Source organism: Erpetoichthys calabaricus, chromosome 14 (assembly GCF_900747795.2).
Source record: "Erpetoichthys calabaricus chromosome 14, fErpCal1.3, whole genome shotgun sequence".
NCBI classification, from domain to species: Eukaryota; Metazoa; Chordata; class Cladistia; order Polypteriformes; family Polypteridae; genus Erpetoichthys; species Erpetoichthys calabaricus.
In genome coordinates this window covers 47,790,556-47,817,761 of record NC_041407.2, presented here as the reverse complement: position 1 = coordinate 47,817,761, position 27,206 = coordinate 47,790,556, and the positions used below count along the sequence as shown (strand labels likewise).

General features: G+C 40.6%; 1 protein-coding gene across 1 annotated transcript in view; it reads left to right on the top strand.

The window, feature by feature from the left end:
• Nucleotides 1-27,206, top strand: part of col16a1 (collagen, type XVI, alpha 1) — a 346,728-nt gene that overhangs the window by 137,252 nt on the left and 182,270 nt on the right. The window contains exons 9-10 of the mRNA XM_051936205.1: nt 15,030-15,065; nt 16,232-16,267. Of these exons, the coding sequence (XP_051792165.1) occupies nt 15,030-15,065; nt 16,232-16,267 (72 nt within the window). The remainder of the gene's footprint in view (nt 1-15,029; nt 15,066-16,231; nt 16,268-27,206) is intronic.

The window sequence follows — 27,206 nt, the reverse complement described above, 5'->3', positions numbered from 1 at the left end:
GACTGGTATAAACTAATTTGATCCATGCAGATATATTCCATCCAAACTGTAAATATAGTTTGAAGGAAGGTTGACAAAACAGTAATATTTGGGATGACAACACAGCCTTCCCAGTTTTTTGATAATGTTCAACAAAAAAAACAATGCACGCTGACATGAAAAATCAGAAAATCAATTGCCACATTGTTGTGTGGCTTCTAAGTATTTTGGCTCTGCTGATGGGTTTTCTGAATCAGACCTCCTTCTTTCTGGTCCTCTCCGAGATAGTGACGCCTCCTTCCGAGTGGTCGTCCTTTTGAAGATCCAGGACTGGAATTGGTGGGGTCAGTTGCCCACAGTCGAGGCGAGGAGCAGAAAGTGTTCTAAATATGGACTTAATTCTGCTGACAGGATTACAAAAAATATATATGTGCAAGCTTTGATGGCTGTCACTGTTAGTGATTATTGGAAAAGGAGGTCTATGATCATTGTAAAAAACAACTAAGAACACGTTAGATTTGGTGTAGCTACAGTGAATGAGAAGAAGAGTGGGTATACAGTATGTTCTTGTAAATTAAAAAATCAGCTTAGGTTCTCTTTATTTAGTGGAATCGGTTTACAATCAGAAAACAGCTTCTTGTTGGCAATGACTTACTCGTAACTGTCTGTCTGAAGTTCATCTGGCAAGAGCTGTAAAAGCTTATACCCCAGCCTTGAACACACAGGAATAAGTAATGGAACCTACCTCATTGACAGAATAATTACAAGCACTCTTAAGATAATCTTTGAGTACATCACAACTGCAATAAACTGGGATCAAACAGAGGCACTGTTTGAAATTTAGGCATTGGCAACATGCTTTCCGCAGTAGTCCTTCTGACAAAATATTCTTTCTAGCAAAAAACATCCTTGGATCTGTGGCATCTTCTTGCCTTGTTCAGATGGATGCAGTAATCAAAACAGAGGAATACTGGATATGCTACCGCCTCATATATAATCTCATCATTCATGATGTGGATTATTAAACATCAGGGTCCTAAGAACTACTTCATTACCCTATGAAACATTCAAGCTTCTTGTGGCAAAAACATGTCAAAATGATACTGATAAACACTTGGATCTACTCTAGTTATCTGTAGTCTGCCTGCTGAAATATTTTGGGATTTAAGTCAAAAAGAATAATGTAGAAAATGAAAATGACAAGTACTGCTTTTTGTGCCTGCCCAAAAAGGAGACACACTCCACTGCTTTCAAGGCCCTTATAAACTTAAAGGAATTCTTCTTACCCTGATCTTTAGGGTGAAAATATGGGCCACTTAACCCTCTTAAGAACTTTAAAACTGTCTCTAAAAGGTTTCTAGCCATGATATTTAGGTTTAAATAGAAAGCCCAGCATTTTAACACCAGTCATAAAGGCCAACATAAACACTGTTTAATTAACTCCTATTGAGAAATTCACTCTGTCCGGCAGAAACATAGAACATAAAAATGAGCATAGGTCACAATCATTATCACTGGTTTAACAGCAATTTTCTAGGGTTACGTAGGTTAGCTAGTTGTCACAAAATCCATTTTCTTCACTCTCTGCAGTCCTTAGCAAACTGTCATGAGACCCATTTTTTCCTTATTATCAGACAACACTTTCAAGCATATCATCTTTATCCTCTCTCTGGAACTCATCCCCCTCATTTTACATAGTGCACTTCTTCACCAGATCATTCTGTCTTTTAGTCCACATGCTCTAAACACTTCCCCATGTATGATTAATGTAGTGTGTCTCTAAAGTAGTATTGTTCACATGTCTGCATTTCTGTTACATCTAGCATGGGTGAACACAGGCATGATGGGAAAAGTTGTTATATATTAGAACAATCTAGACGAGAACAGGCCATTCAGCCCAACAAAGCTCACCATCAAGTCTAATTTTGAAAGTTCCTAAAGTATTACTGTCTACCACGCTACTTGATAGCTTATTCCAATTTCTATGGGTCTTTGAATAAAGAAAAACTATTGCGGTTTAGAAGATGCAGCCTCCTCCTTTCTTTAAGTGCCTTGTGAAACAGGCAACCCGGACACAGGTAGGCAGACACATTTAAAGCCATCACCACACGTTTATTTACAATTAATATATACAAGTCTTATGTGCACCACACTAACAAACCCCCACAGTCTCTCACAATCCTGGCTCTTCACAGGCCGTCTCTTCCTCTTCACAAACACTCGGGGCCTCTCCTTGCCGCCTCCTTTGACCTCATCCACCTCCTCACCCGACTCCAGCCTTAAATAGGCTCCTTAAATAGGCAGGCGGCTGCGGACCACACCCGGCCACCTGCCACAATACTCCTCTCCACGCTGAAACCTGACGGGGCCAGCAGACAGTCCCGTGAGGGCGAACTTTCCCCTGTGGCAGGTCCATCGGAGTCAGCCCAGGGCCCAATCCCCTACAAAAAAAGGAAAAAGGGGCGGAGACGTTGCCCTGACGCGGTGCCTCTGTGCGCCTTTTCCCTGCTTGGGCCAACGCTCTCCGCTCCATCCGGCGCACTAAAACTTACTCTCAGGCTCCCGGCCCGAGAGTTCCGTGACCCCCGCCACTGGACCATCAACTGGGTCACTCTTGTCTCGCCTCCCAGCCTGCGGGGTTTCCCTCAGAGGGCGGCCCTTTGAGGAACTGGCTTCCCCAAGCCGCTTCCTCCTTTTAAATTTGGGACGCCGTGACGGTTCGAATCTGCCCATTGCAAAAGGGCAGACCCAGCCCCGCTGGCGTCCGGAGCTTCACGGGGTCGGTCCCACTTACCTTCCCTGCTGTGCCTCTCCGGTCCGAAGTTCCCGCAGCACGTCGATCCTCCTTCCTCTGCGGCTCTCAATTGCAAGCCACTGCCGTCCCTTCTGGATCCTGCGTCTCCGCCGGAGGGCAGATCACTCTGCCGGCAGCGATAGCACGCCAAGGAGTGAAAAACAGTCGGCGGTGTGCTTACCTTGCGAGTAGCGCCACTCGCCGACTGCTCTCCTTGGGCTCTTCCCTGCAGCCCACTCTGGCTTCTTCCTGGCACGAGATGGACATAATCTGCTCCTGCCTCTGACCAATCGTTGACGGGACAACAGGACATGCTGCCCAATCCCGTGCCTGTTACGAGGAGGGACTTCCGGTCTGCGGCCTCCTCGCCCTCATTCCACACTCGAGGGCGAGATTCTGGGCAGCTCCGCGGCTGCTGCGGCTGTCGTGTGTGCAGCGTCTCCTTCCCGGCAGCTCTTCCTGCTGCCACCGCGTTCATGAGCCGCCCCTGAAACAATAATAAGTCCAACGGCGGACCTCCCGTGGTCCGCGACACATCTGGTACATATGGGGTTGGGTGCACGCCGCCCCTGCAGCACGTGGGCGAGTTTGCCTGCTGTGCCGGGCCTTTCACAGAATCTCTTAACAATACAGGTCCCACCTTGACCCAGGTGGAGCATCCTGCCGACTTCGCCACTGTGAAATAGATGACCCGGACATAGGCAGGCAGACACATTTAAAGCCAACACAACAACATTTATTTATATAGCACATTTTCATACAAAAAAGTAGCTCAAAGTGCTATACATAATGAAGAAAAGAAAAAGACAAAGTAAGAAATTAAAATAAGACAACATTAGTTAACATAGAAAAGGAGTAAGGTCCGATGGCCAGGGTGGACAGAAAAAACAAAAAACTCCAGAAGGCTGGGAGAAAAAAATAAAATCTGTAGGGGTTCCAGGCCACGAGACCGCCCAGTCCCCTCTGGGCATTCTACCTAATATAAATGAAATAGTCCTCTTTGTAGTTAGGGTTCTCACGGAGTCATTTGATGCTGATGGTCATACAGACTTCTGGCTTTTAATCCATCCATCATTGTTGGAACATCATGGTGCTTTCGGTAGATGGTGGTGGCGCAAGCCACCACCAACAGGACACCGGAAAAGGAAACAGAAGAGAGAGTAGGGGTTAGTACAGATTTTGAATGAATAGTTATTATAATGAATTGGATATACAGAGTATCAGGATTAAATTACAGTGAAGTTATGAGAAGGCCATGTTAAAATAATGTGTTTTCAGTAGTTTTTTAAAGTGCTCCACTGTATTAGCCTGGCGAATTCCTACTGGCAGGCTATTCCAGATTTTAGGTGCATAACAGCAGAAGGCCGCCTCACCACTTTTTAAGTTTTGGAATTCTAAGGAGACACTCATTTAAGGATCTGAGGTTGCGATTTGGAATATAAGGTGTCAGACATTCCGATATATAAGACGGGGCGAGATTAATTTAAGGCTTTATAAACCATAAGCAGAATTTTAAAGTCAATTCTGAATGACACAGGTAACCAGTGTAGTGACATCAAAACTGTAGAAATGTGTTCGGATTTTCTTTTCCTGGTAAGGATTCTAGCAGCTGCATTCTGCACTAGTTGCAAACGATTGTCTTTTTTGGATAGTCCTGAGAGGAGTGCGTTACAGTAATCTAGCCGACTGAAAACAAACGCATGAACTAATTTCTCTGCATCTTTCGATGATATAAGAGGTCTAACTTTTGCTATGTTTCTTAGGTGAAAAAATGCTGTCCTAGTGATCTGATTAATATGCGATTTAAAATTCAGATTACAATCAACGGTTACCCCTAAGCTTTTTACCTTTGTTTTGACTTTTAATCCTAATGCATCCAGTTTATTTCTAATAGCCTCATTGTATCCATTATTGCCAATCACTAAGATTTCAGTTTTCTCTTTATTTAATTTGAGAAAGTTACTATTCATCCATTCTGAGATACAGGTTAGACATTGTGTTAGCGAATCAAGAGATTCGGGGTCATCAGGTGCTATTGATAAATACAGCTGTGTGTCATCAGCATAGCTGTGGTAGCTCACGTTATGTCCCGAGATAATCTGACCTAATGGAAGCATGTAGATTGAGAAGAGCAGCGGACCCAGGATAAAGCCTTGTGGAACACCATATAGGATATCATGTGTCTTTGAATTATAATTACCACAACTAAAAGAATTTTCTCCCTGCCAGGTAGGATTCAAACCAATTTAAGACACTGCCAGAGAGGCCCACCCATTGACTAAGGCGATTCTTAAGAATATTATGATCAATGGTGTCAAATGCGGCACTCAGATCTAAGAGGATGAGAACAGATAAATGGCCTCTGTCTGCATTTACCCGCAAGTCATTTACTACTTTAACGAGTGCAGTTTCTGTACTGTGATTTGTTCTAAAACCTGACTGAAATTTATCAAGAATAGCATGTTTATTGAGGTGCTCATTTAACTGTATAATGACTGCCTTCTCTAGAATTTTACTTAAGAAAGGCAGGTTAGAGATGGGTCTATAATTTTCAAGAGCAGAGGGGTCGAGATTATTTTTCTTAAGTAGAGGTTTAACTACCGCAGTCTTAAGACAGTCTGGGAAGACCCCCGTATCTAATGACGAATTTACTATGTCAAGAACATTATCAATAAGCACGCCCGATACTTTGAAAAAATTTGTTGGTATTGGGTCAAGGGCACAGGTGGAGGGTTTCATTTGAGAAATTATTTTATGTAAATCAGGTAAATCTATCCTAGTGAAAGAAATTAATTTGTTTATTATGGAGTACTGGGGTTTAGGAGGATCATTAGTGTTGGGGAGATATACTATGTTATTTCTAATATCATTAATTTTTTGATTGAAAAATACAGCGATAGCCTCACAGGTTTTACTGGAAGTACTTAGGAGGCATTCCTTTGAGTTACCTGGGTTTAACAGATGATCAATCGTCGAAAATAAGACTCTGGGATTACTATCATTGTTACTTATAATCTTAGAGAAATAGCAGCGCCTCTCAAGACGGACTGTTATTGTATTCTGTTATTTTAACTTTTAATATTTCATAGTCAATAGTTCGTTTAGTTTTCCTCCATTTACGCTCAGCTCTACGGCATGTTCTCTTTAAATCAGACACTCTTTGGGTCTTCCATGGTATAACAATGCTAGAAAATTTTTTAACTGTCTTTTCAGGTGCAACTATGTCAACAGCAGCCCTCACTTTAGTATTAAATCTTTCCACCTTACTATTTACATTCTCCTCGCTATTATAGTTGGCACTATAAACGGACTGATTGGTCAGAATGTTTGTAAGTTTTAAAGCTGCTGATGAGTCAAAGAAGCGTTTTTTAACAATATGCTTCTCATGAGTGTTTATCATCATTTCTATATTAAAAAGTAGAAGAAAATGGTCTGATAGACCCGTATCAATGACCTGTTTTATATCAATTTTTAGTCCTTTAGTAGTTACTAAGTCTAACGTATGACCTGCTTTATGTGTAGGCTGATTAACGAGCTGTCTCATCAAAAGAGTCCAGAAGGTTCATAAATTTTTACTTTTTGGTCACATTGATTATCTATGAAAATTAAAGTCGCCGACCATTAAGAGTGTGTCATAGTTCGTAATTAAGATTGACATCAAGTCAGAGAATTCCTCAAAGAAAGACGCGTTGAATTTTGAAGGTCTATACACGGATAATACTAGAACGTGAGAATCTCCCTGAATAACAATGGCGAGATACTCAAAAGACTTGAATGTACCGAAACTGACATTTTTACATTTTAACCTGCTTGAGTAAATGTTTGCTAGTCCGCCACCTCTCTTTCCTTGGCGATCTGCACGAGTAAAACTAATCCGGAGGCGCAGATTCGATTAAAACAGCTGTGCCATCTGAGCTAAGCCACGTTTCACTTAGTGCAATAAAATCTATTTTTTTATCACTAATAAGATCGTTGATAAAAAACGTCTTGTTAGTTAAAGCTCTAATATTTAATAGTGCCATATTTAATGTTTCGGAGGAGCAGAGATGAATACTATGTGCATTATTGATATATGGAACAGGAATTAATTTATTTTTATTAGCGCCGCTCTGTGTGTATTTTTTGTTTAATCTATAATCTGTTTTTATAGTTTTAATACATTGCTCATCTAAACTAGTAACTTTAATTAAATTATTGGTGTTTATACCGTATTGCCTAGATTTTCTATGTGCATTAAGATTGGTTATTGCAGTATTTATGTTGTGCACTTCTATGGAAGATTTTATTAAACAATTATCATGACCAAGCACAGGAGTGGCATTTCGGAAGGGGTTAAAAGCAGAGATAGATAGTCAAGACAAACGAATTACCTTGGATATGTTTTCGGAGAGGACCCGGGTGCCGAAGCTGTTCGGATGCAGGCCATCTCGCTTGAAAAAACGCGGTCTTTCCCAAAAGAGGTCCCAGTTGTTGATGAACCCGATGTCTTGATTCTTGCAGTAGCCCTGCAGCCAGTTGTTTAAACCTAGCAGACTGTAGTACTCGTTTGATCGTCTGACGAGAGGGAGTGGACCCGAGATGAATATTTTTGCCGATGGGGTCCTCTCCTTTGTGTCTTTAATTAATGCAGTGAAGTCTGCCTCGAGGATATCCGACTGTCGGTGCCTTATTTCGTTTACGCCAGCATGCAAAACAATTGCTCCAACTGCCCTGTTCTTGTAGATTGCCAGCGCATGTCTCATCACATCTCGGACACGAGCACCGGGAAAACAAGAAACAAAAGATTTTCTATTAGGGCAAGTGATATTGAGGTTCCTAACAATAGAATCACCTACCACTATTACATCACCAGGAGCTGAAGGCGAACTGGGGACGCTTAGAGGGTCGAACCGGTTCTGTTCTGTGTTATGATGCTTGCCTGTGCCGATGGAGGTGTTCTGGCCTTGAACCCCCGCCTGCATAGCTGAAATACACCGAGGTCATCATCGGTGTCGCTCCTATGAGGCGCGGGGGTGAAGTTGACTTGAGCGGCACAACGCGGGGTTGATGTTACGCCGATAACATATGGCGAGGATGGTTTATCCAACAGCCGAGCCTTCAGATCTCTGAGGTATCTTCGTCTGGACAGAAGTTTCTGAATCTGTTCATCGAGTGCCTGGAGTTCCTCGACTATAATTGCAACGCGATTCACCTCACTATCGGCCATTGTCCGCTTCTGTTTCTGCTTCCGCTTCCGCTTCGTGCCCTAGGAAGAATGAGAGAGAGAGATTGGTTAGTCACTAACACAGCACCGACTCTGATAAGATGAAGACTAAAATCACCACACGTTTATTTACAATTAATATATACAAGTCTTATGTGCACCACACTAACAAACCCCCACAGTCTCTCACAATCCTGACTCTTCACAGGCCGTCTCTCTTTCTCTTCACAAACACTCAGGGCCTCTCCTTGCCGCCGCCTCCTCTGACCTCGTCCACCTCCTCACCCGACTCCAGCTTTGATTGTAGGGAGGCGGCTCCTTAAATAGGCAGGCGGCTGTGGACCACACCCGGCCACCTGCCACAGCCTATTAAAATAAGCAGCAAATAGTGTAAGGTTTGATTTTTTCATGAATGACAGTAAAAACAAATTATGTTTTGAAACAAGTTTCCAACTGTATTCCCCTGTTCTTGATGAACTCATTTTAAAATAACAGTCTCAATCCACTATACTAATTCTCTTCATAATTTTAAAAACTTCAGTCACGTTACCTCTTAATTTTCTTTTGCTTAAACTGAAAAGGCTCAGCTCTTTTAATCTTTCTTCATAATTCATCCCCTTTAGCCCTGGAATGATCCTATTCACTCTTCTCTGTACCTTTTCTAGCGCTGCTATGTCCTTTTTGTAGCCTGGAGACCAAAACTGTTCAAAGTACTCCAGATGAGGCCTCACCAGTGCATTATAAAGCTTGAGCAGTTATCTCCTGGGACTTGTACTCCACGCATCGTGCTATAAACCTAACATACTGTTTGCCTTCTTATTGGCTTGTGAACACTGTCAGGAAGTTGATAGCATAGAATCCACTATGACTTCTAAATCCTTCTCATAAGGTGTACTCTCGATTTTCAGACTTCCCATTGTGTATTCAAACCTAACATGTTTACTTCCTATGTGTAATACTTTACACTTACTGACATTAAACTTCATCTCCCACAAATCTGCCCAAGCCTGTATGCTGTCGCTATGTATGTTGAGCAGATAGAAAGAGTACTTTGAGAGGCTGCTGAATGAAGAGAATGAGAGAGAGAAGAGGTTGGATGATGTAGAGATAGTGAATCATGAAGTGCAATGGATTAGCAAGGAGGAAGTAAGGACAGCTATGAAGAGGATGAAAAATGGAAAGGCGGTTGGTCCAGATGACATACCTATGGAAGCATGGAGGTGTTTAGGAGAGATGGCAGTGGAATTTTTAACCAGATTGTTTAATGGAATCTTGGAAAGTGAGAGGATTCCTGAGGAGTGGAGAATAAGTGTACTGGTGCCGATATTTAAGAATAAGGGGGATGTGCAGGACTGTAATAACCACGGGGGGATAAAATTGATGAGCCACAGCATGAAGTTATGGGAAAGAGAAATAGAAGCTAGGTTAAGAAGTGAGGTGATGATTAGTGAGCAGCAGTATGGTTTCATGCCAAGAAAGAGCATCACAGATGCGATGTTTGCTCTTAGGATGTTGATGTAGAAGTATAGAGAAGGCCAGAAGGAGTTGCATTGTGTCTTTGTGGCAGGACAGACTGTGTAATTTTAGAAGCAGCAGAGAAATCACAGAACATGATCTTGACTACAGTGCCAACTTTGCTCAACAGTGAATAGGTGCTGTATAACCCTATATTATTATCCATCATCAGCTTTGCTGGAATTAACATATCATTTGAATGCATAGCTTCAGTCTACCTAAACAGATGTTTGTATAACCAATTGAAGGGCACAAGTAACACAATTTTGATACCTTTAAGACTAACCCCCATTTTTAATGTCTCTATTACAACCCCAATTCCAAAAAAGTTGGGATGCTGTGTAAAATGCAAATAAAAACAGAATGCAATGATTTGCATATCTCATAAACCCATATTTTATTCACAATTGAATATAGAAAACATATCAAATATTGAAAGTGAGAAAATGTACCATTTTAAGAAAAAAATAAGGTAATTTTAATTTGATGGCAGCAATGCATCTCGAAAAAGTTGGGACAGGGCCATATTTAACACTATGTAGCATCCCCTCTTCTTTTACCAACAGTCCATAAACATCTGGGAACTGAGGAGACTAGTTGCTGGACCTTTGGGAGAGGAATGTTGTCCCATTCTTGTCTGATATAGGATTCTAGTTGCTTAACAGTCCTGGGTCGTCTTTGTCATATTTTTCGTTTCATGATGCACCAAATGTTTTCAAACGGTAAAAGGTCTGGACTGCAAGCAAGTCGGTTCAGCACTTGGACTCTTCTACTGTGACGCCGTCCTGTTGTAAACGATGCAGTATGCAGTTTAGCATTGTCTTGCTAAAATATTTAAGGCCTTCTCAGAAAAAGACGTTATCTGGGTGGGAGTATATGTTACTCTGCATATACCTTTCAGGACTGATGGTGTCTTTCCAGATGTGCAAGCTGCCAATTCCATAGGCACTAATGCGTTCCCATACCATCACAGATGCAGACTTTTGAACTGAGCGCTGATAACAATCCAGATAGTCCCTCTCCTCTTTATTCTGGAGGATACAGCGTCCATGTTTTCTAAACAGAATATCAAATTTCGTTTTGTCTGACCAAAGAATAGTTTTCCACTTTGCCTCAGTCTATTTTAAATGAGTGGATACCCAGAGAAGATTCCGGTGTTTACATGTTAGAGATTTAACCTGCATTTGTGGATAGCACATCGAACTGTGTTCGTAGACAATGATCTATGGGTCAGAAGATCATGGGCATCCAATAATGATATTCAGCGTTGTCCCTTGCACACAGAGATGCCTCCAGATTGATATTATGTGCTGTAGATGATGAAATATTCAAAGTCTTCACAATTTTACATTGAGGAACATTATTGTGAAATTGTTCCACAATCTGTAGACATAGTTTTTTTTCAGATTGATGGACCTCTGGCCATCTTTACTTCTGAAAGACTCTGGGTATAAAAAGAGCATCTTAGAGAGACAGTCATGTCACTGACCTGTTGCCAGCGTTTTCTTTTTTGTGCAACTTTAGTGCTTAGTGCAACTCTTCTTGCCTTCATCCCAACTTTTTTGAGATGCGTTGCTGCCATCAAATTCAAAATGAGGTAATATTTTTCACGAAATAGTAAAATGTCTCACTTTCAACATTTCATATGTTTTCTGTGTTCTATTGTGAATAAAATATGGGCTCATGAGATTTGCAAATCATTGCATTCTGTTTTTATTTACATTTTACACAGTGTGCCAACTTTTTTGGAATTGGGGTTGTACATTTATACATTAAGTGAAGCCAAAAACAATATACATGTACAAGCAAAACATCACAATTTTCTCTGCTGTGCTGCTTTTGGTCTATAATCTTCACATGCTGTAACCTAAAGGTGGCAAATTAACATTGTATCCTCATACCACCTCCTTCCCGCTTATATTCCCTTACATCTAGTATTACTGAGTAAGCAGTGCGTAGTCTGAAAAAAAAAAAAAAAAAAAGAAAAACTAAATAGAACATGGAGAAATCTAAACAGTCTTACATGTGTTTACTTTAGAGCCTCCACTTTTCCCAAGGAGCAACCCAACAAAGTGAAGTTTTACTGTTTTTCTTTAAATCATTTTGTTGGATTCAACCACTTGTTAATGATTTTGTTTGGTTTTGCTTATTAGTAATGGAAATATTTATTCTTTAGTGTCATAGAAAAAGGTGGCTCACGTGCAGACACATTTTTTCTGAAATGTGCAGAAAGGTGCTCAGCTGCACTTTGATTGCTTTCTCCCACTTATCAGGACTGAGGTACTAAAGCTGCTCATGCCTCTCTATGCAGTTCACCTCAGGCTTCTTTGCCTTGATCCCAGAGGCCTCATCATTGCATACAAACAATAATCCACTCGCTTTCTTAAAGAGTTTGGGGATTCTTAAACACACTTTCAGGCCAGCAGTGTTCTAGGAAGCCAAACAAGACTTCATTAAAATATACACTATTTGGCTAATCAGACTTTTTATTATTTTGAGGATTTTAGCCTTATCTCTTGCTCAGATCAATATACTGCCTGCAGTACAATTTCCTTTTCATGCTAATGGAAAAAAAAAATTGCAGCAACAAAATTTCTCTGGAGGACAGCCTTGGATAAAAATGTTTTTACTGCATCAAACATGTAAACATCTTTATTAAGAGTGAGCACCAGGCCATTAAATGAAGATGCCTGGCTGGGAGCAGGGTTCAGCCTTGCTAACAAACAAGCGAGACTAGCCTGGACAAAGGCCAGATATTTCCCATGTGTTTAAAAACTAACAATGCGTTTCTTGTTTTGGGCATTTAAAAACATTTTTCATTGGTTAATAAAGATGTTATATAGTGAGTCCCTGTTGGATGTTAATAGAAGTCAAAATAATTCACAACATTGTTGCCAGGATTTTTAGATAGATTAGTGCCCCCTTGCCATCCTCAGCTTGGCACCCCACCAGGCTAGTCAGTGAACTCCAGAAATAACAGACATTGTACTCTCAGTCAGATTTTCTCCCTCCCTGTTATGCCATGATGCTAATAGCTTTCAAGTCATACAGTTGAGCAATCAGGCAACAGCACTTCCCAGAATCTTTTGCTGCTTTCTAGTTTACAAGGAGAGAATGGCCAGCAAGAGGCACTCTGATTTTGATGGAGTGATACAGGATAGAAACATCTGTGATCAGTATAAAAAAAGATTCTCATCAAAAATCACAGTAAGCAATCGAAATAGTATACTTCGGATCAATGTTTTAATTTGCTTTGCTCAGATATTTTTTCCTTTGATTCCTTGAAAATGCTCATTTTCACCAGGTACTCTGCATGGCTGTGTTTTAAACTCTGATTTTTTTTGTATAAGGCCAGTAATTTTCACCTTCAGACCCACAAGTTTTTTCAGACAAATATTCCTATCTTGAGGATAACAAGTAGTGCAATACTTTACATAGATTGAACAACACCTATGCTTGCCAGGAGCTTTACTCATATTTTTTTTTTGGATTTTTTTAGTCTAACAGGTGTGGAACGAGCCCCTGACACAGACAGGCAGACATGTTAAAGTCACCACCACACGTTTATTTACAATAATATTTACAGTCTTAAGTGCCACACAACCCACAGACTCCCCCAAAGTCCAGGCCAAACCACACTATGCCTTTCTTCAGACCGCCTCCTTCTCTCTCCAGTACCACAGACCTCATCCTTCTTCCACCTGACTCCAGCCACTGTCTGAAGGGAGGCGGTCCCTTTTATGCACGCCCAGATTGGCTCCAGGTGCTTCCCGACACTCCTCCGCCAACACTCCCCTGTGTGGCGGAAGTGCCGGCTGCACACCCGGAAGCACTCCAGGCGTTCCCGGTCTTCTTCCCCCCAGCACTTCCGGGTGTGGCGGAAGTGCTGAGGTCCAGGGCTCTCCAGGCACCGGGGCGCCCCCTGGCGGTTACCATGGGCCCCTACAGAATTGGGCTTCAAAGCCCTGCACCCGTGGTCCCCAACGCAACCAAGGTGGTCGCCCCCTCGTGGTCCGGAGGAGGTGCAAGCCCTCCTCCGGTCCTCTCGGGCGTCCCGGCTGGGTACCACCCCCAGCGGCATGCCACACAGGCCACCATAAACTAGACCACAGGAGAGAGAGTGTGGGTGTATGAGGGAGCCGTGGATGACAGTCAGTCCCTACCAGAAATCAGTTTTTGGGTGACATTGTCTGATTTTACTGCTGCTTTGACTTGTGTTGCTCACATATACCCTTCACTCCTGCAGTTGTAATTTGGGTTAATCAGGTTTCAAAATGAATAAATAAATGATAAGTTTCGGTTCCCGTGTGGAACTGGGGAATAGCCTTCTAATGGCCCACATTTCTTTGTGCCCTCTTTTTGAATTATTTATAGCCCTTGTAGGGAGGCAGATGCAAGTTTCTAGAGATGAAGACCTAATAGACAATCTCTTTGTTGGTACAGTTGAGAGAACTGTAGGAGAATATGTACATTGTCAGTATGTCCCCCAGACACAAACCAAGCATTATTTGCACTTTAAACTTCAATCACACCTTAATAGGGCATGATGCAGTTCAAGGTATACTTGTAGCTGCACATCCAGCCCTTGTGAACAACTTTGATCCTATTATATCCTAGAGGGCTTCAATACTCTTAAGCAGCCTGAAACTGCATTCCAGCCTTGCCAAGATTATAAATAGGCTATGTCTGCATGCAAGACGAATGGTGCAGCTGATTCAAATTCACAGTCATACACAACTCTTTTTATTGCATATACAATATGTGCAAGATCCATGTGTAGTTCCTTGGAGAGCTTTGGTAAGTATACAGCGGATGCATGCTTTGTCTTGTTTTTAGCAGGCGTGCACACAGCTAATCCAATGCTTACAGGAACACTTTTACTAGGTGGGCTATTTATAGGATGGTTTAGAAGATGCAGCCTCCTCCTTTCTTTAAGTGCCTATTAAAATAAGCAGCAAATAGTTTAAGGCTTGATTTTTTCATGAATGACAGTAAAAACAAATTGTGTTTTGAAATTGTTTTATAGAGGAGGAAGAAGGACTACAAGGTAAAAATGGAGATATGGCAGAGGTATTTTCCTTATTACCATATGTTTAGCATTTGGGTGCAGAGAAGGAGAAGAAGTGGTATAGTACCTAGCAGACATGCTACAACAATTATGAGGGATTCACACCTTTCTACCTACTTCATTTTTTGTTCATAACACACAAAATAGCTTCCTAATATATTGTAGATAATTTTTCAGCTCTTACCTGAAAGCAAAAATAGCTTTATAGCCATACACGGCCTTTTGTAGTGTCCGTCTTTGAGGAGTAAACCAGCTCTGTTAAAAAATTAATGATCTGCTCCCTATTAAAATATTTTTGCCAGATCAGTTTTATTTATTTTTCTCCTCAGGACTCAAGATCTACAGACATTTTAACATCAGCTAACTTTTTCTCTCTGTGTACATCTTAACTTTAATGAATTTGACTGTGTTCTGGAAAGCTGTACCATGGACTCTAGATTATACTACTTTTGTTTTTTTGTTTTTTTTAGAGATCCCCTATGGCAGACGAGTCACTGAGTGCCAAGGTGAGTATTTTGCTTTAGCTTAATCTTCTTTTTAGAAATGAACCTTTTCTACTCCTGTTTCAATCATCAAGCCCAACCAGGGCAGTCCTGGGTAAGACATGCTTAATGCCTTATTGTTCACCACAACCACCTTGCATGTTGCCCTGTGAGCTTTTGGGTGCTTGCAAGGTCACTGAATGATTTAAGTCAAAATGGACTTGGTGTTCCTGTTCAATGAAATGCCAATTCAGTTATCAAGTTCAGAATATTTGTGCTGTTTGCCAAACTGTCATTTATACCTTTGTTTTCTGTTTGTCTTTTATTCTTTATAATAATATTAATAATCCTTATGTTTTCCTAACCTGTTTATACCAGCACAAAATTGTGGGACCACTGGAAGCTATCCCAGCATTAGCCACAAGGTCACTTGCTCCAGGGCACAGTCATTCACACATTCATTGTCACTTATATTTTGTAATTCAGTTTATAGGGATGTGGTGGGTTGGTGCCTATCCAAGAACAGAATGTTTGGGTGCAAGTCAAGACACTGTCTGTCACAGGGCATATATTTAGAGTTACCTAGTAACTTTAAAACACATCTTTGGGATATGTCAACAAAACTAAAATAAATGCAGAAAAGCAATTAGGATACAGGTAGACATTTAAACTACACATAGATAATGACAAAGTCAGGAACTGGACATAGGCGTGCAGTGTTGTTCAGCAACACTACTTACTACACCATATTATGAAACCATTTTTCTGAACTCACTATTTCTTTTAGAGGGTTACAGCATCAGGGATAAGGCAGTAGTCCTTCCATTATTATGGCCTAACAACTTTGCATTTGCTTGACCCCTTTTTATTAATTTGACCCTTAATCATGAACTCATTTACAATGTTAATTTTATTAGTAAGGGACTCCATGGTAGCCTATCCACCAGAGGTCTCACATTTAGGCTTGCATCTTAGTAGATATCCTGCCTTGCTTTTCTAAAATGTGCCACTGATTTGGAACTCCAAAGGTAAAATCAGTGCAGCAGATGGTGTGCAGCAATCCTTTCTGTGTTCTAAATATGAACTCTGCACTGACCATTTTTGTTTCTTTTTCTCGTCTAACTCTGATCCTTTACCTTTGGCTCTTAACTAATGACTCCTTCTTGTTTTTTTCCTTTTATTTCTCCTAGTGTGCCTATTGTATTCAACAAATTAGAGCGCAAAATGTGAGTTTTAACTCCTTTCTCCCAAAAGCTTCTAGCAATGATGCTTCTTAATACAGGTGCAAGTATCAGTCTCATGCAGAGAACACAAGGACATGTTCATTCAGTGCTCCAGTGTGCTTTGAACATATCACAGAGTACAGGTCATTTATATTTTTATTCTTACCTGCTTTCGCTTTAATGGAAACCATATAGTGTGTGCTATTTTGCTGCACTTTGCTTCTCCTTTTGCTTCACCTAATCTGTGGATGACAGTTGGCTTTCCAAAGCTTTGAAGATGAGCCCTATAAAATACTGAGTCATGTGGTTTGACTCCTGCTTGACAGGAGCAGAGGGTGCTACAAGCCTCAAGTGAATTGAAAACAAATTTCTACCTCAGCACACCGTCCTCCCCACTCTCTCACCTATCTTCTTTGTGAGCTGATGCCAGAAATATTTATGGCTGCAAGGCATGTCTCCCACGCTGAGCAAAAACAGCACACTCCGGCAGTACTGTACTGAGCTGGCGAAAGTCCACACCATGACACTTGAGCTGATGATACACACTCAGACTCTGTGATGCCATGACTCAAAATTACAACTGAGCATTACTGACCAGAAGATTACAATTTCTGCACCTCAGGACTGATGCAGCTCAAGCAACCTAGTTTTACATGGTAGCTTTTGTTTCTGGAAAATGTTAAGACGCATTGATTTGTGACATAAAGTCGAGCCTTCTGGCATTGGTTTGCTGATTGTTCAGCTCTTAAGCAATATTTGCTTTGTATATATATTTAAGCAATACTGAGCAATAATATTTATAATATTAATAGCAATAGTAATAATATTTAATAAGCAATATTAAGCAATATTTGCTCCATTTCTCTCTCTCTCTCCCTCCATAAATATATATATAATGATGGAACCCGGGGTGTCAGCGAGCCCTAAACCCCCAAACTTGTTCACACGAGTCCCGGGTTCGAATATAGGATGGTTTATTAAACACACCGCCACAAAGTTGCAAAAGTACAAGTAATTTTTCTTCACAATACCTCTCCTCTCAATTCCTCTCACCACCACACTGCCCTCCTCCAGTTGAATGTTGCTGCACGTCCTCCCAGCTTTGACTCGGCTGGATAAAGGAGTGCGGTCCCCTTTATTAAGAAGCCAGGAGTACTTCCAGTGCCATGGCTACTGCCCGAATGAAGTACTTCCGGGTCATACGGTAGTCCCTTTTATTAGGGAGTGCATCTCCCTGTAATGCCCCCTTGTGGTACCCACGGACCCCAGCTGGGCTGTGTTGCCGGACTGCGGACTACACTCCCAGCATGCCCTACTGTTTCTGTACTAGTCACCGATATCTAAGGCTGCTGCCATCTAGCGTCCTGGGGGTGTAACGTATCCCCAACTGATGAGTTGTCTGTCCATCCCTTCTGTCCATCTCTTCTAGGTCTGACTCCATCGTCTCTCCTGGATATTTATATTTCCACATAACATAAGGTAGTAATCAGTCCAGGATGGGGTGCCAGACAATTACAGGGCACACTCTCACACACATGTATGATATACTTCCAACTATACTACAGCACTTTTAACTATGATTCTTCAAAAATGCGGCCTGGTCCTGTTCTTTACAGCTCCATGTACACATTTAAATATGGCTGTGTTTTGATGGCATAATTGTATACTCATTAAGCCTGTAATTTATTGGCTGGTTGCACTGCTGGTCCCGAATCAACATCTTCAATGTTGTTGGCTCAAAGGCATTAGCCAGAACTAAATAAACTTCTTCATAGATGGCATGTGGTATTTTTACCCTGCATTTCTCGGGAGTGAAGCTGCAAAATGGAACAGTAACTGCTCTATCCTGAAGTGTATTGTGCTTTTTAGCTTTTTGTTGTTGTTCAAGTTCAGGTTTATTGTTATTTTTAAACAGTATAATAAAATTCTTACTAGTGTGTCTCCAACAGACTATTGAGAGTAGTATGATACCAACAACAGACAATGATTCATTATTCTTTCTAGACAATGACACAAGGACAACATTTAAACAAGTTGATGTCCCTACATTAATTATATAAAATTTCATGTCCTGTTTTAAAAACCTGGAGTACCCATTAACCTTTGTTAATGTCAGCAAAACCAAGGACATGGTCATAGACTTCAGGAAGCAGAAGACAGACTACACACCCAGCTACATTGGGGTTGTGGATTAAGCTTTAGAGAGGACGAGCAGCTTTAAATATCTTGGAGTGACCATCACTGATGAATTTAAATGGGCACAACAGATTTTGGCTATTGTCTAGAAGGGTCTCCAACATCTCTAGTTACTCAGGCATTTGTTCTTATGATCTTCTACAGATGGACAGTAGACACCATCTTCGCTGGCTGCATAACATTCTGGTACAGCACCTGCTCGGCTTAAGATCACAAACACTGGCAGAGGGTGGTAAAGGCAACACAGAATATTACTGGCACCCTGCTTCCTTATATTTCAAACAAACACAACCATTGTTGCCTTAGTAAGGTAAAGAAAATAATTAAAGACCTCAGCAAAAACTGTCAGCATGAGACAATAAATATACACATAACAGAAAGCCCTATGGATAAAAGCAGTCTCCTAATCTAGTGGTTTGAATGTGAATTTTCCTTAAGCTTTGCCAAAAAGAAGGAGAAAGAAAGTAACTTACTTCTCACATCATGAAGACCTCATGAAGAGCCTCTATGTTTGATCTCTATTCAGGTAGTGGATGTGTAGGTGCTGCACTACCACATGTACTTGGGCATCTACAATAATGACAGGTTGGACTTGTTTCATCGCACAGAGGAGCTATAGAAGAAAGGGCATAGCAGCCTCTTTTTTCTTAAGAAACTGTGTTCCTTTAATATGAGAAGTGACATCCTTCACATCTTCTACAACTCTGTGATGGCTGGTGCAGTTTTCTGTGTTGTGGTGTGCTGTGCTGGAAACATCACTTCAAGAGAGGTCCACCGAATCAATAAGCTAATTAACAGGTTAGGCTCAGTTAGGGGATGTACCCTTGACTCCCTAGAGTTAGCAGCAAAGAAAAGAAGTAGAACAAAACAGAGTGCCACTATGGAAAGTGCTGCATGTCCTCTCTCTGGCACACTAACACTAAGTACTTTCACCCAACAAATTATTCAATACAAGTGTGTCAAGAAAAGCTACCGCAAGTGCCTTCATACCAACAGCAATACGCCTGCATAATGCCTCACTGTGACTACCAAGCCAGAAGTTTTCTTTCTGTGAAGAATGGCTGAGGTCTTTAATAACACTGTTTACATTTCTAAGGCAGAATGAGATTCATTTGTCCTGAAGAGAAAAGAGATGTACATGAGTAATATTCTCTGATCATGAGCTGAACTGGTGGAGTACCAGGATTTTAAGCAAACAGTGAAGATGGTCTTCATACTGAGTGCCTCTAGAGGTTTGTGAGCACCGAGAGAGACATCTGGGATTTTTCGTAAAATTTGTTAGTAAAACTCTTTTTGATAATGTGTTGTGCCCACTTCAGGTTTTCTACTAATGATAACTCACCAAGAAATTATACCTGGTAAACTATTCCAAGGGTCCTGTAAAGTTTAGAGGGTAGTGTTTATAGCATTTTGCATCCTGTGACTAGCTCTTTGGTTTTGCTGACATGAGATTGCTGGCCTTAAACCATTGTATCAAAAGTTAAATCATGTCTCTGTAAACTGTCTCACCATCGTTGGTAATTAGCCTACAATGATGGCATCATTAGCAAATGTAGGTAACTCAAGCTGGAACTTTGCATGGCTGCATACTGTGCTGTATTGTGAAATCGGAGAAGACAAAAAAGAGGATTCCTGAAATAGTTTTTCTCTTTGGTTGTCCTGTCCTCAATTTCTGTCCTTTATATTTTAATTGTCACTTGTAATAAGGGAAACCAGGTTGCATGTGGTTTCATCAATAGGTGCAGATTCAATTCCTGCCTAAGCTGTGAGGATATTAATTCAATTGTCAAGTGTACAGTAATGGGAAATTTGACCTGAGCTACTCATATACTGGCATCTGCAAACAGCTTGCTTGGTTCCTGGAACCATTTGTATTGGTCATTTCTAAATACTTCGGCCTCTTTGGTGTTGTACTTTATTTTTAGGTTGATAATGTGAATTCCTCTTAATTTCGTAAAGTTTTTCTGTGATCAATGCGTGTTTCATCTTTGAGCAGAAAAATAGGGCGCCACTGAAGAGTAAATTCATAGTTCTATTGTTATGTTTAAATTACTGTTGAGAGCATGGGTCATTTATTTATGCAGTGTTTATTCCTCCACAAAATTTTATTCTGTATATACTGAAACCACTTAGGATAGATTTAAGGTCTTTTGAGCGTGGAGCCAGACTTGGCACAAGCCTGGAACCAAACCTGGAAAGGGTATCAGTCAGTTGCAGGGAACACCGTCTCACAAGCCAATTTAGATTCACTATTTATTCTAAATAACTTGTGTATGTGGTATTTGGGAATAAAAAGGTGTGTTGTGTCTTAGGAGTATGTGAAAATCATCTTGGTTTGTGGAGGACAGTGTGGCCACATGGCTCATGGGTTAACAGCAATTCAGATTATATCCCCACATGCCCGGTGGCCCTTTGTTCTTCACTGATTAGGGTGAGCACCAGCTCTAGAGGAGTAAGTTTGTGCAGTATTCTGGGATTAGTGCATATTTTTGTAAGTAGCTGTTACCTGTAAGAACCTTAATCCAGTTTGTGGTTTTCAGTCTTCTTGTGTCACTTGTTTTTATTGCATACCTTGAACATCACTGACTGTAGCACATGATGCAATGATCTCTTGTTTTTGTATTGCTTATGTGTGATTTGATAAATGGCATATGCTATCTCTGAGTGTAACTGTGGTATCTGTAAAGACTTGTCATCTCTATTATAAGCTAATGGTATTGAGATGCCTCACGCTGCTGCTGACATGAGCCCCTTAGGAATAATGGTTTGCTTTTTTTAATCACTTTATGAAGTAGACCTGTAAACAATGATGTTTCAATGAATTGTTTTGTATGTTTTTGGTTATAATTTTTTTCAGGTTTGAGGGGGTGTTTATATTGAAACTGCATACTGCAAAGTAAATTAAAAAATAAAAACAAAGCAAGCAGACAGGGGTTGTGCTTTAGAGCTGTTGAAGCCACTTGCATTAAAAGGAAACTTGGCTTTTGGAAGAACGCTGAGTAAATCCGTCTCACATGGGTGAACTCTGTAGCCTTCATAAATTTTAAACGATCCCGTAAATAGGATGGAGAGGAAATAAATTAATTCAAGACACGCGCTGCTTTTGACGTCTCCTGTCTTGTGCTGCTGCCAATGTGGAGCTCTGAGGACACAAGAAAACTGAGGGCTGTGGCTCTGGTCGTTGTTAAATAAAAGGCTGTAGAAAAGAGTTGAGCTAGTAAAGGCATGTAAGTGCAGCTTCACTAGAGTTTCACACACAGTTCAAGTCACCACCCTTCATACCCCCCCCCCCCCCAAATTGGTTTATTTTTCTGTTGAGTTGCCAGCATTCTCTCTGTAGCTCTTCTATAAGTAACAGAAGGAGAGAGAGGACATTTGAAAAGCTAACCCCTTTTGTCTCACCGTTGTAGAAATTCTCATGCATTTGTTGTTTACATTTTTTTTTAACTTTCTACTGTTTTCTGCTCTTCACACAGCCTGAGCAGTTTCTTTTTTCTTTTGGTATTTCTAGCACACAAATATTATTCGATTAATGGTCTAATAAGTGTTTACTTCAAGTCAGGTTAACGACTTATGTTCCAGCTCCCCTTATAGCGTTCATTAAACAAGATAGTTAAAGCAAGAATGCTTTATTGCCATTTAATGGCAAGTGATAAATATTTGAGTTCCTATTAATAAAGCACTCGAAAGGCAATAAATGGAATTTACTATCTCATTTGGGACTGCCTTTCTTGAGCTCCTGCAGATCTTTGCCAAGCTGGCGTAGACAATACTAGCAATATTGAAATTTGTGTTTTCCATAGTATTAGGTACTTCTGCATGAAACTAGGAAATTAAGTCTCTTTGGTGTCTATGTGTTTAGAGGACAGTGTGTGCTTGTGTTTTTGCCTTGTGTTTGTCAGGATACACTTTATGCCTAGGGTTTAGCACTCCTTTTGAAACATAAGCTATTTAGAGGAACAGTGTGTAACATGTCAACCTATTAAATATTTTAATGGTAATATCCATGTTTTTGGCTTATTTTATTAATTTGAACAGTGTGCCTGGTATATGGAGATAGGAGCAAGTGATTCCAGATAGAGAGGAAGCACTATGGGCCCTAAGGATGAACCCTTCCTTATTTAAAATGGTGTTAGCTGTGGGGATGACCTTTGCCAGGGGCAATTTATTTTAGCAAGGGAGACTGTAACACATGTACACTACCCACACTCGTATACTTGTATATATTTATCTAATTTAAAGTCACTACATTACGTAATGGACACATCTTTTGGCAGTTGGAGGAAATTGGAGTATCTAGTGAAATCCACTCGAACACCAGGGCATGCAGATAGTGACTAGCGATCATTTCCAGTCTTATGCATCTGCCATGCAAGTAACGGTTAGTTAATTTCCTATGTAATTTCCTGTAGTGTGTATAGTATTCGTGTGCACTTTTATGTACATTATAACAATTCTTTACCACAGAATGACTGTTGTGAATGTTGTGTATAGTTTGATCAGAATCAGGTGAAATAACCTCTGATGGCCTCAAAATGCCTCAGGAGGGCTGTAGTAATAGAATTTTATGGTTTTGATGTGCATTGCTTCTTGTAATAAAACCAAAATCTTTTTTCTGCACATTGATACCAAGGAAACCATGTAATTATTGAAAAAAACAGCTGTATTATTGAAATCTTAGTTTCCCTTTTTTGTGTTAACACCTAAAATGAGATTGTTAACACTATTAACATTAATTTGCTTCACTGTCACTCAACCCCATTTATTTTCTAATGTGATTTTTATGGAAACATCTTTGAAAGCAATTTACATTTGTTTAGTAACACAAGAGAGGACTGCATAGGGTAAACATTTTTTGTTTGGCATTCCTGGAATTGACCCTCCAGGTTGATTAAATCCCATTTATGTTCCATTCATCCAATGTATGTACCTGTTTCATTCAATTCTGGGTTATAGGGGCCGGAGCATATGCTGCCAGCATTGGACACAAGGTTGGAACCAACAGGAGAAACGTCTTCATATTGTTAATAAAATATGGTTAGGAGGTCTAGTATTTGCTGAACCTTACTTAGAATGAACAAGACATTTGGTCAAAGCTTTTTTCACCATAGTATCTCAGTGTTTTGTCTTGGTAGAGTAATATTTTACTCTACTTTCCCCTATTGTATTATTAATATGTAGCCTTTATCAGAATGCCTCAGATCTCACAGACTTACCACTGTTTATATGGTATTATAGTATACTAGCCATGTGCGCCCAACTACGTTGCTCGTGTTAAAGTTGTCTGTGAAGGGCTCCCTGTTTAAACGCGGCTGCCAGTCGTGAACTGTGCCCTTCGTCGCACAGCAATATGATTTTTTATAAGGGAAACAAAATTACAAAAGAAAACCCTTGGACATTGATTCGATAGGAACAGCCTACTCGGAATCACTGTCCGAATAGTAATTATGTGGTGGTGTAGGAGCATTTCTGCTTCTCTCCGTTCACAGTCCGTCTCGTTTTCACGACGCTGTCGTTTCCTCTCACGATCTCTTCTCAACCTTTCTTCAATGTCGCAGGTTGCTTTGTGGCAATCCAAAGAGTAAGGCAATATACACGGAGCAATGGTTATAAAAGGGGGACACATAGGTATCCAGGCTCTTTAAAGCATAAATAGGGATCACTTCACTGACATGTGAGCAAGCCATGGTACAACTGTGAGACGTGCAGCATTCGCCGGCTACAACGTAACAATAATAATTTCTGGAACGTGCTGTTACGTTGTCATTCATTTTACCCACTGTCTTTCTTTCATTCATATGTTACGTAGGCACGTACCTTTTATCTTCGGCAATCTCATTCTCTAACCAGGCCTCAGGAACTAACCAGCGTAACACTTTCCACCACCCCTTTCATTATTCCGGCACATTGTTGACATTCGTGAGTAACAACAACGTACTAAACTGGAAGGTGGTCTATGCATGCGTGGAATTCGCGGACAAACAAAGATCAAGATCCAAATGAAGATTATATATAGAGATAACTTCTCCCCACCTTCCCTTCTACATCTATAACCTCAGGCAATTAGGTGTAGTAAAAGACAAGCAAGAGTTAAATTACAATTTAAACAATGTATTATTGATAATATTCATAAATAATAACAATATACAAAGTACATTTGAATTTTGGCAACCATACAACCTGATAAATGTTGAAGTGTAGTTTCAGGCGGCACACAGACTTGTTAATTACTTAAATGTCTCTAGTTAAGGCATCATTTGCGGTCAGCTTTCTTCAGAACAGGCCGCATGCTTGTCTCAATATGGCTGCCGAGCTGTGCTCTTCATTGTGTTGTCCTTTTCAGTTCATGGTGTCAGATGGTCATTCAGCAGTTTGGTAAGAGAGAGAGAGAGGGTGAGGGAGTGAGCAAATTTATAGGTTTTCTGTCCAACCCCTAGAGCCAATAGGACCCAATGGTATTTAAAGGCTTCTGATACAAACCAATTACAAACAGCAATACTTCCGACCAATGGGGGGATAGAACATCTTCACACCTGCCCCACAAACCATATGTTAAGGTAAACCTTGGCAGTTAGGCAGCCTGGCTTTGTGTGGGGGTTGACAGAGAGACTTCAGAGAAACATTTACCAAACTTGTTTGAGGCACTTTCCTCCAACTCTGTCGTAAAATTACAAAGAGACTCATTCGTAAAAGGGGGGTAAACACGAATGCTTCTCACTAATGTAACACTCCGTCCTAAAGGGGGGAAGGAGTTCTTAAACCATCAAACCATTGCTGTTATTGTCTATAGTGTAACAGTAATATTACATTGCTTTGTCTAAGTTACAAATGAAGACATACAAGATATTTATCAAATTGTATGCAAAATTTCACATCACAACACTCAGAAACAGTTACTATCCATTTTTTGTCAAAAGCTATATGAATATATAGATAATATATCAATGAAATTTGAGAAGAGAGTGGCAAGACAAGATAACAGAAAGGCCACAGATACACAGATACACCACTGATGCCCAGAAGGGTGTCTTGGAATGAGCAGTGCGTTAAACCCTGAAACAAATGTTACAGCAGCAGAAAACCATACCAGATTACACTCCTGTCAGTTAAGAAAAGAAGGATGAGACTACAATGAGAATGTGATCAAAACTGGACAAATGAAGGTGGGAAAAATGTCTTCTCGAAAGAATCATAATTTCTGCTGTAACATTCACATGTGTCACATTTTGGCATAAAGAGCATTGGTCCATTTCGAATTGCATTCATGGTACAATATAATACAATACAATTTATTTTTGTGTAGCCCAAAATCACACAAGAAGTGCTGCAATGGGCTTTAACAGGGCCTGCCTTTTGACAGCCCCCTAGCCTTGACTCTCTAAGAGGACAAGGAAAAACTAACAAAAAAAAAACACTTGTAGTGAAAAAAAAATGGAAGAAACCTTGGGAAAGGCAGTTCAAAGAGAGACCCCTTTCCAAGTAGGTTGGGCGTGCAGTCGGTGTTAAAAAAAGGGGGTAAATACAATACAATACACAGAACAGAACACAGGTAATCCTCAATACAATATAATAGTGCAATAAAAATATTACAAATACAGAGCAGAATTCAGTAGTAGATGATATTACATAATACTATTTGGATTTGTTCAGAGTCAGTGCTGGGCTAGCCAATCCGATGAAAGGACCCCTCTACCCGACGATGCCTGCGATACTCCATCAGAGGTGACTTTACCTTTAGGCAGGCAAAACAACTAGGCAGCTGAGGAGTGGCACCAGGTGCCACATTTGAATACAGAGAAGAGAAACAGAGTAGATAAGGGTTAGTAACAAATTATAACTATCATATTACTTATGTTTTAGTGCTAATGACTAACAATTGAGATGCAGTCTGTACAGTTAATCAGCAGGCTAGGCTAGGCTACAGGCTAGCGATGATAGAGTAATGGTGCACGGAAATATTTCATTGTATATATTAGTCTTCTTAATACCAAATGAGAATCATTTAAATTCCACAGTGTTACTAAGCATTGCTGCTGACCATGTGGATCCCTTTCATCCATGGTCAGTTCTTTTTTTGAATGGACTAGTGGGCTTCGCCACCTGCTCGCTTTGCTCACCAACCACCCTCCCCCCAGTCTGTGCTACGTGCCAGCCACTTCGCATCTCTGCCACTCACGTTGTGAAGAGGGGGGCTGAATGCACCCCAAGGAGACGCGGTCGCTTCTCCGAAACCCCCCCTTAAATGGTGATACAATGGGAAATCAAATGCAGTTTTTTTTTTACCTCCTCTTTGCTTGATCAGCTGCTGGTTTGCCGCTGCTGCCGTGCTATTGGACTCTTCTGTTGTCCGACATTATAAGCTGGCAGCAGCAGCATGGTAGTGACTTCCTTGCACCTGTTTAGGCCATGCAAACAAGGTTTATAGCTGTAATGCTAATAAATGGTAACTTTGCATGGTAGGCAATGGATGAGTGAAAATAACTATAAATTGATGTGCACTTTGGGAAACTAAATCAGGTCAATATGGTTAGTGACCTTGGCTGCATTTCCCCAGTTAAACAGTTCCAGTTATAAGAGTGTTCAGTTCGACAAGCCAAAATAGGTGGCTGTATCTGAAGAGGAAAAGGCTGCTGTGAAGGAAAGGGATTGGGTGCATATTATAATACTAGACCAAACAGAAAACCCATGAAATAAATAAAAAAACATGAGGTCTGCATTGATTACTATTGTAGTTACAACTACCAAC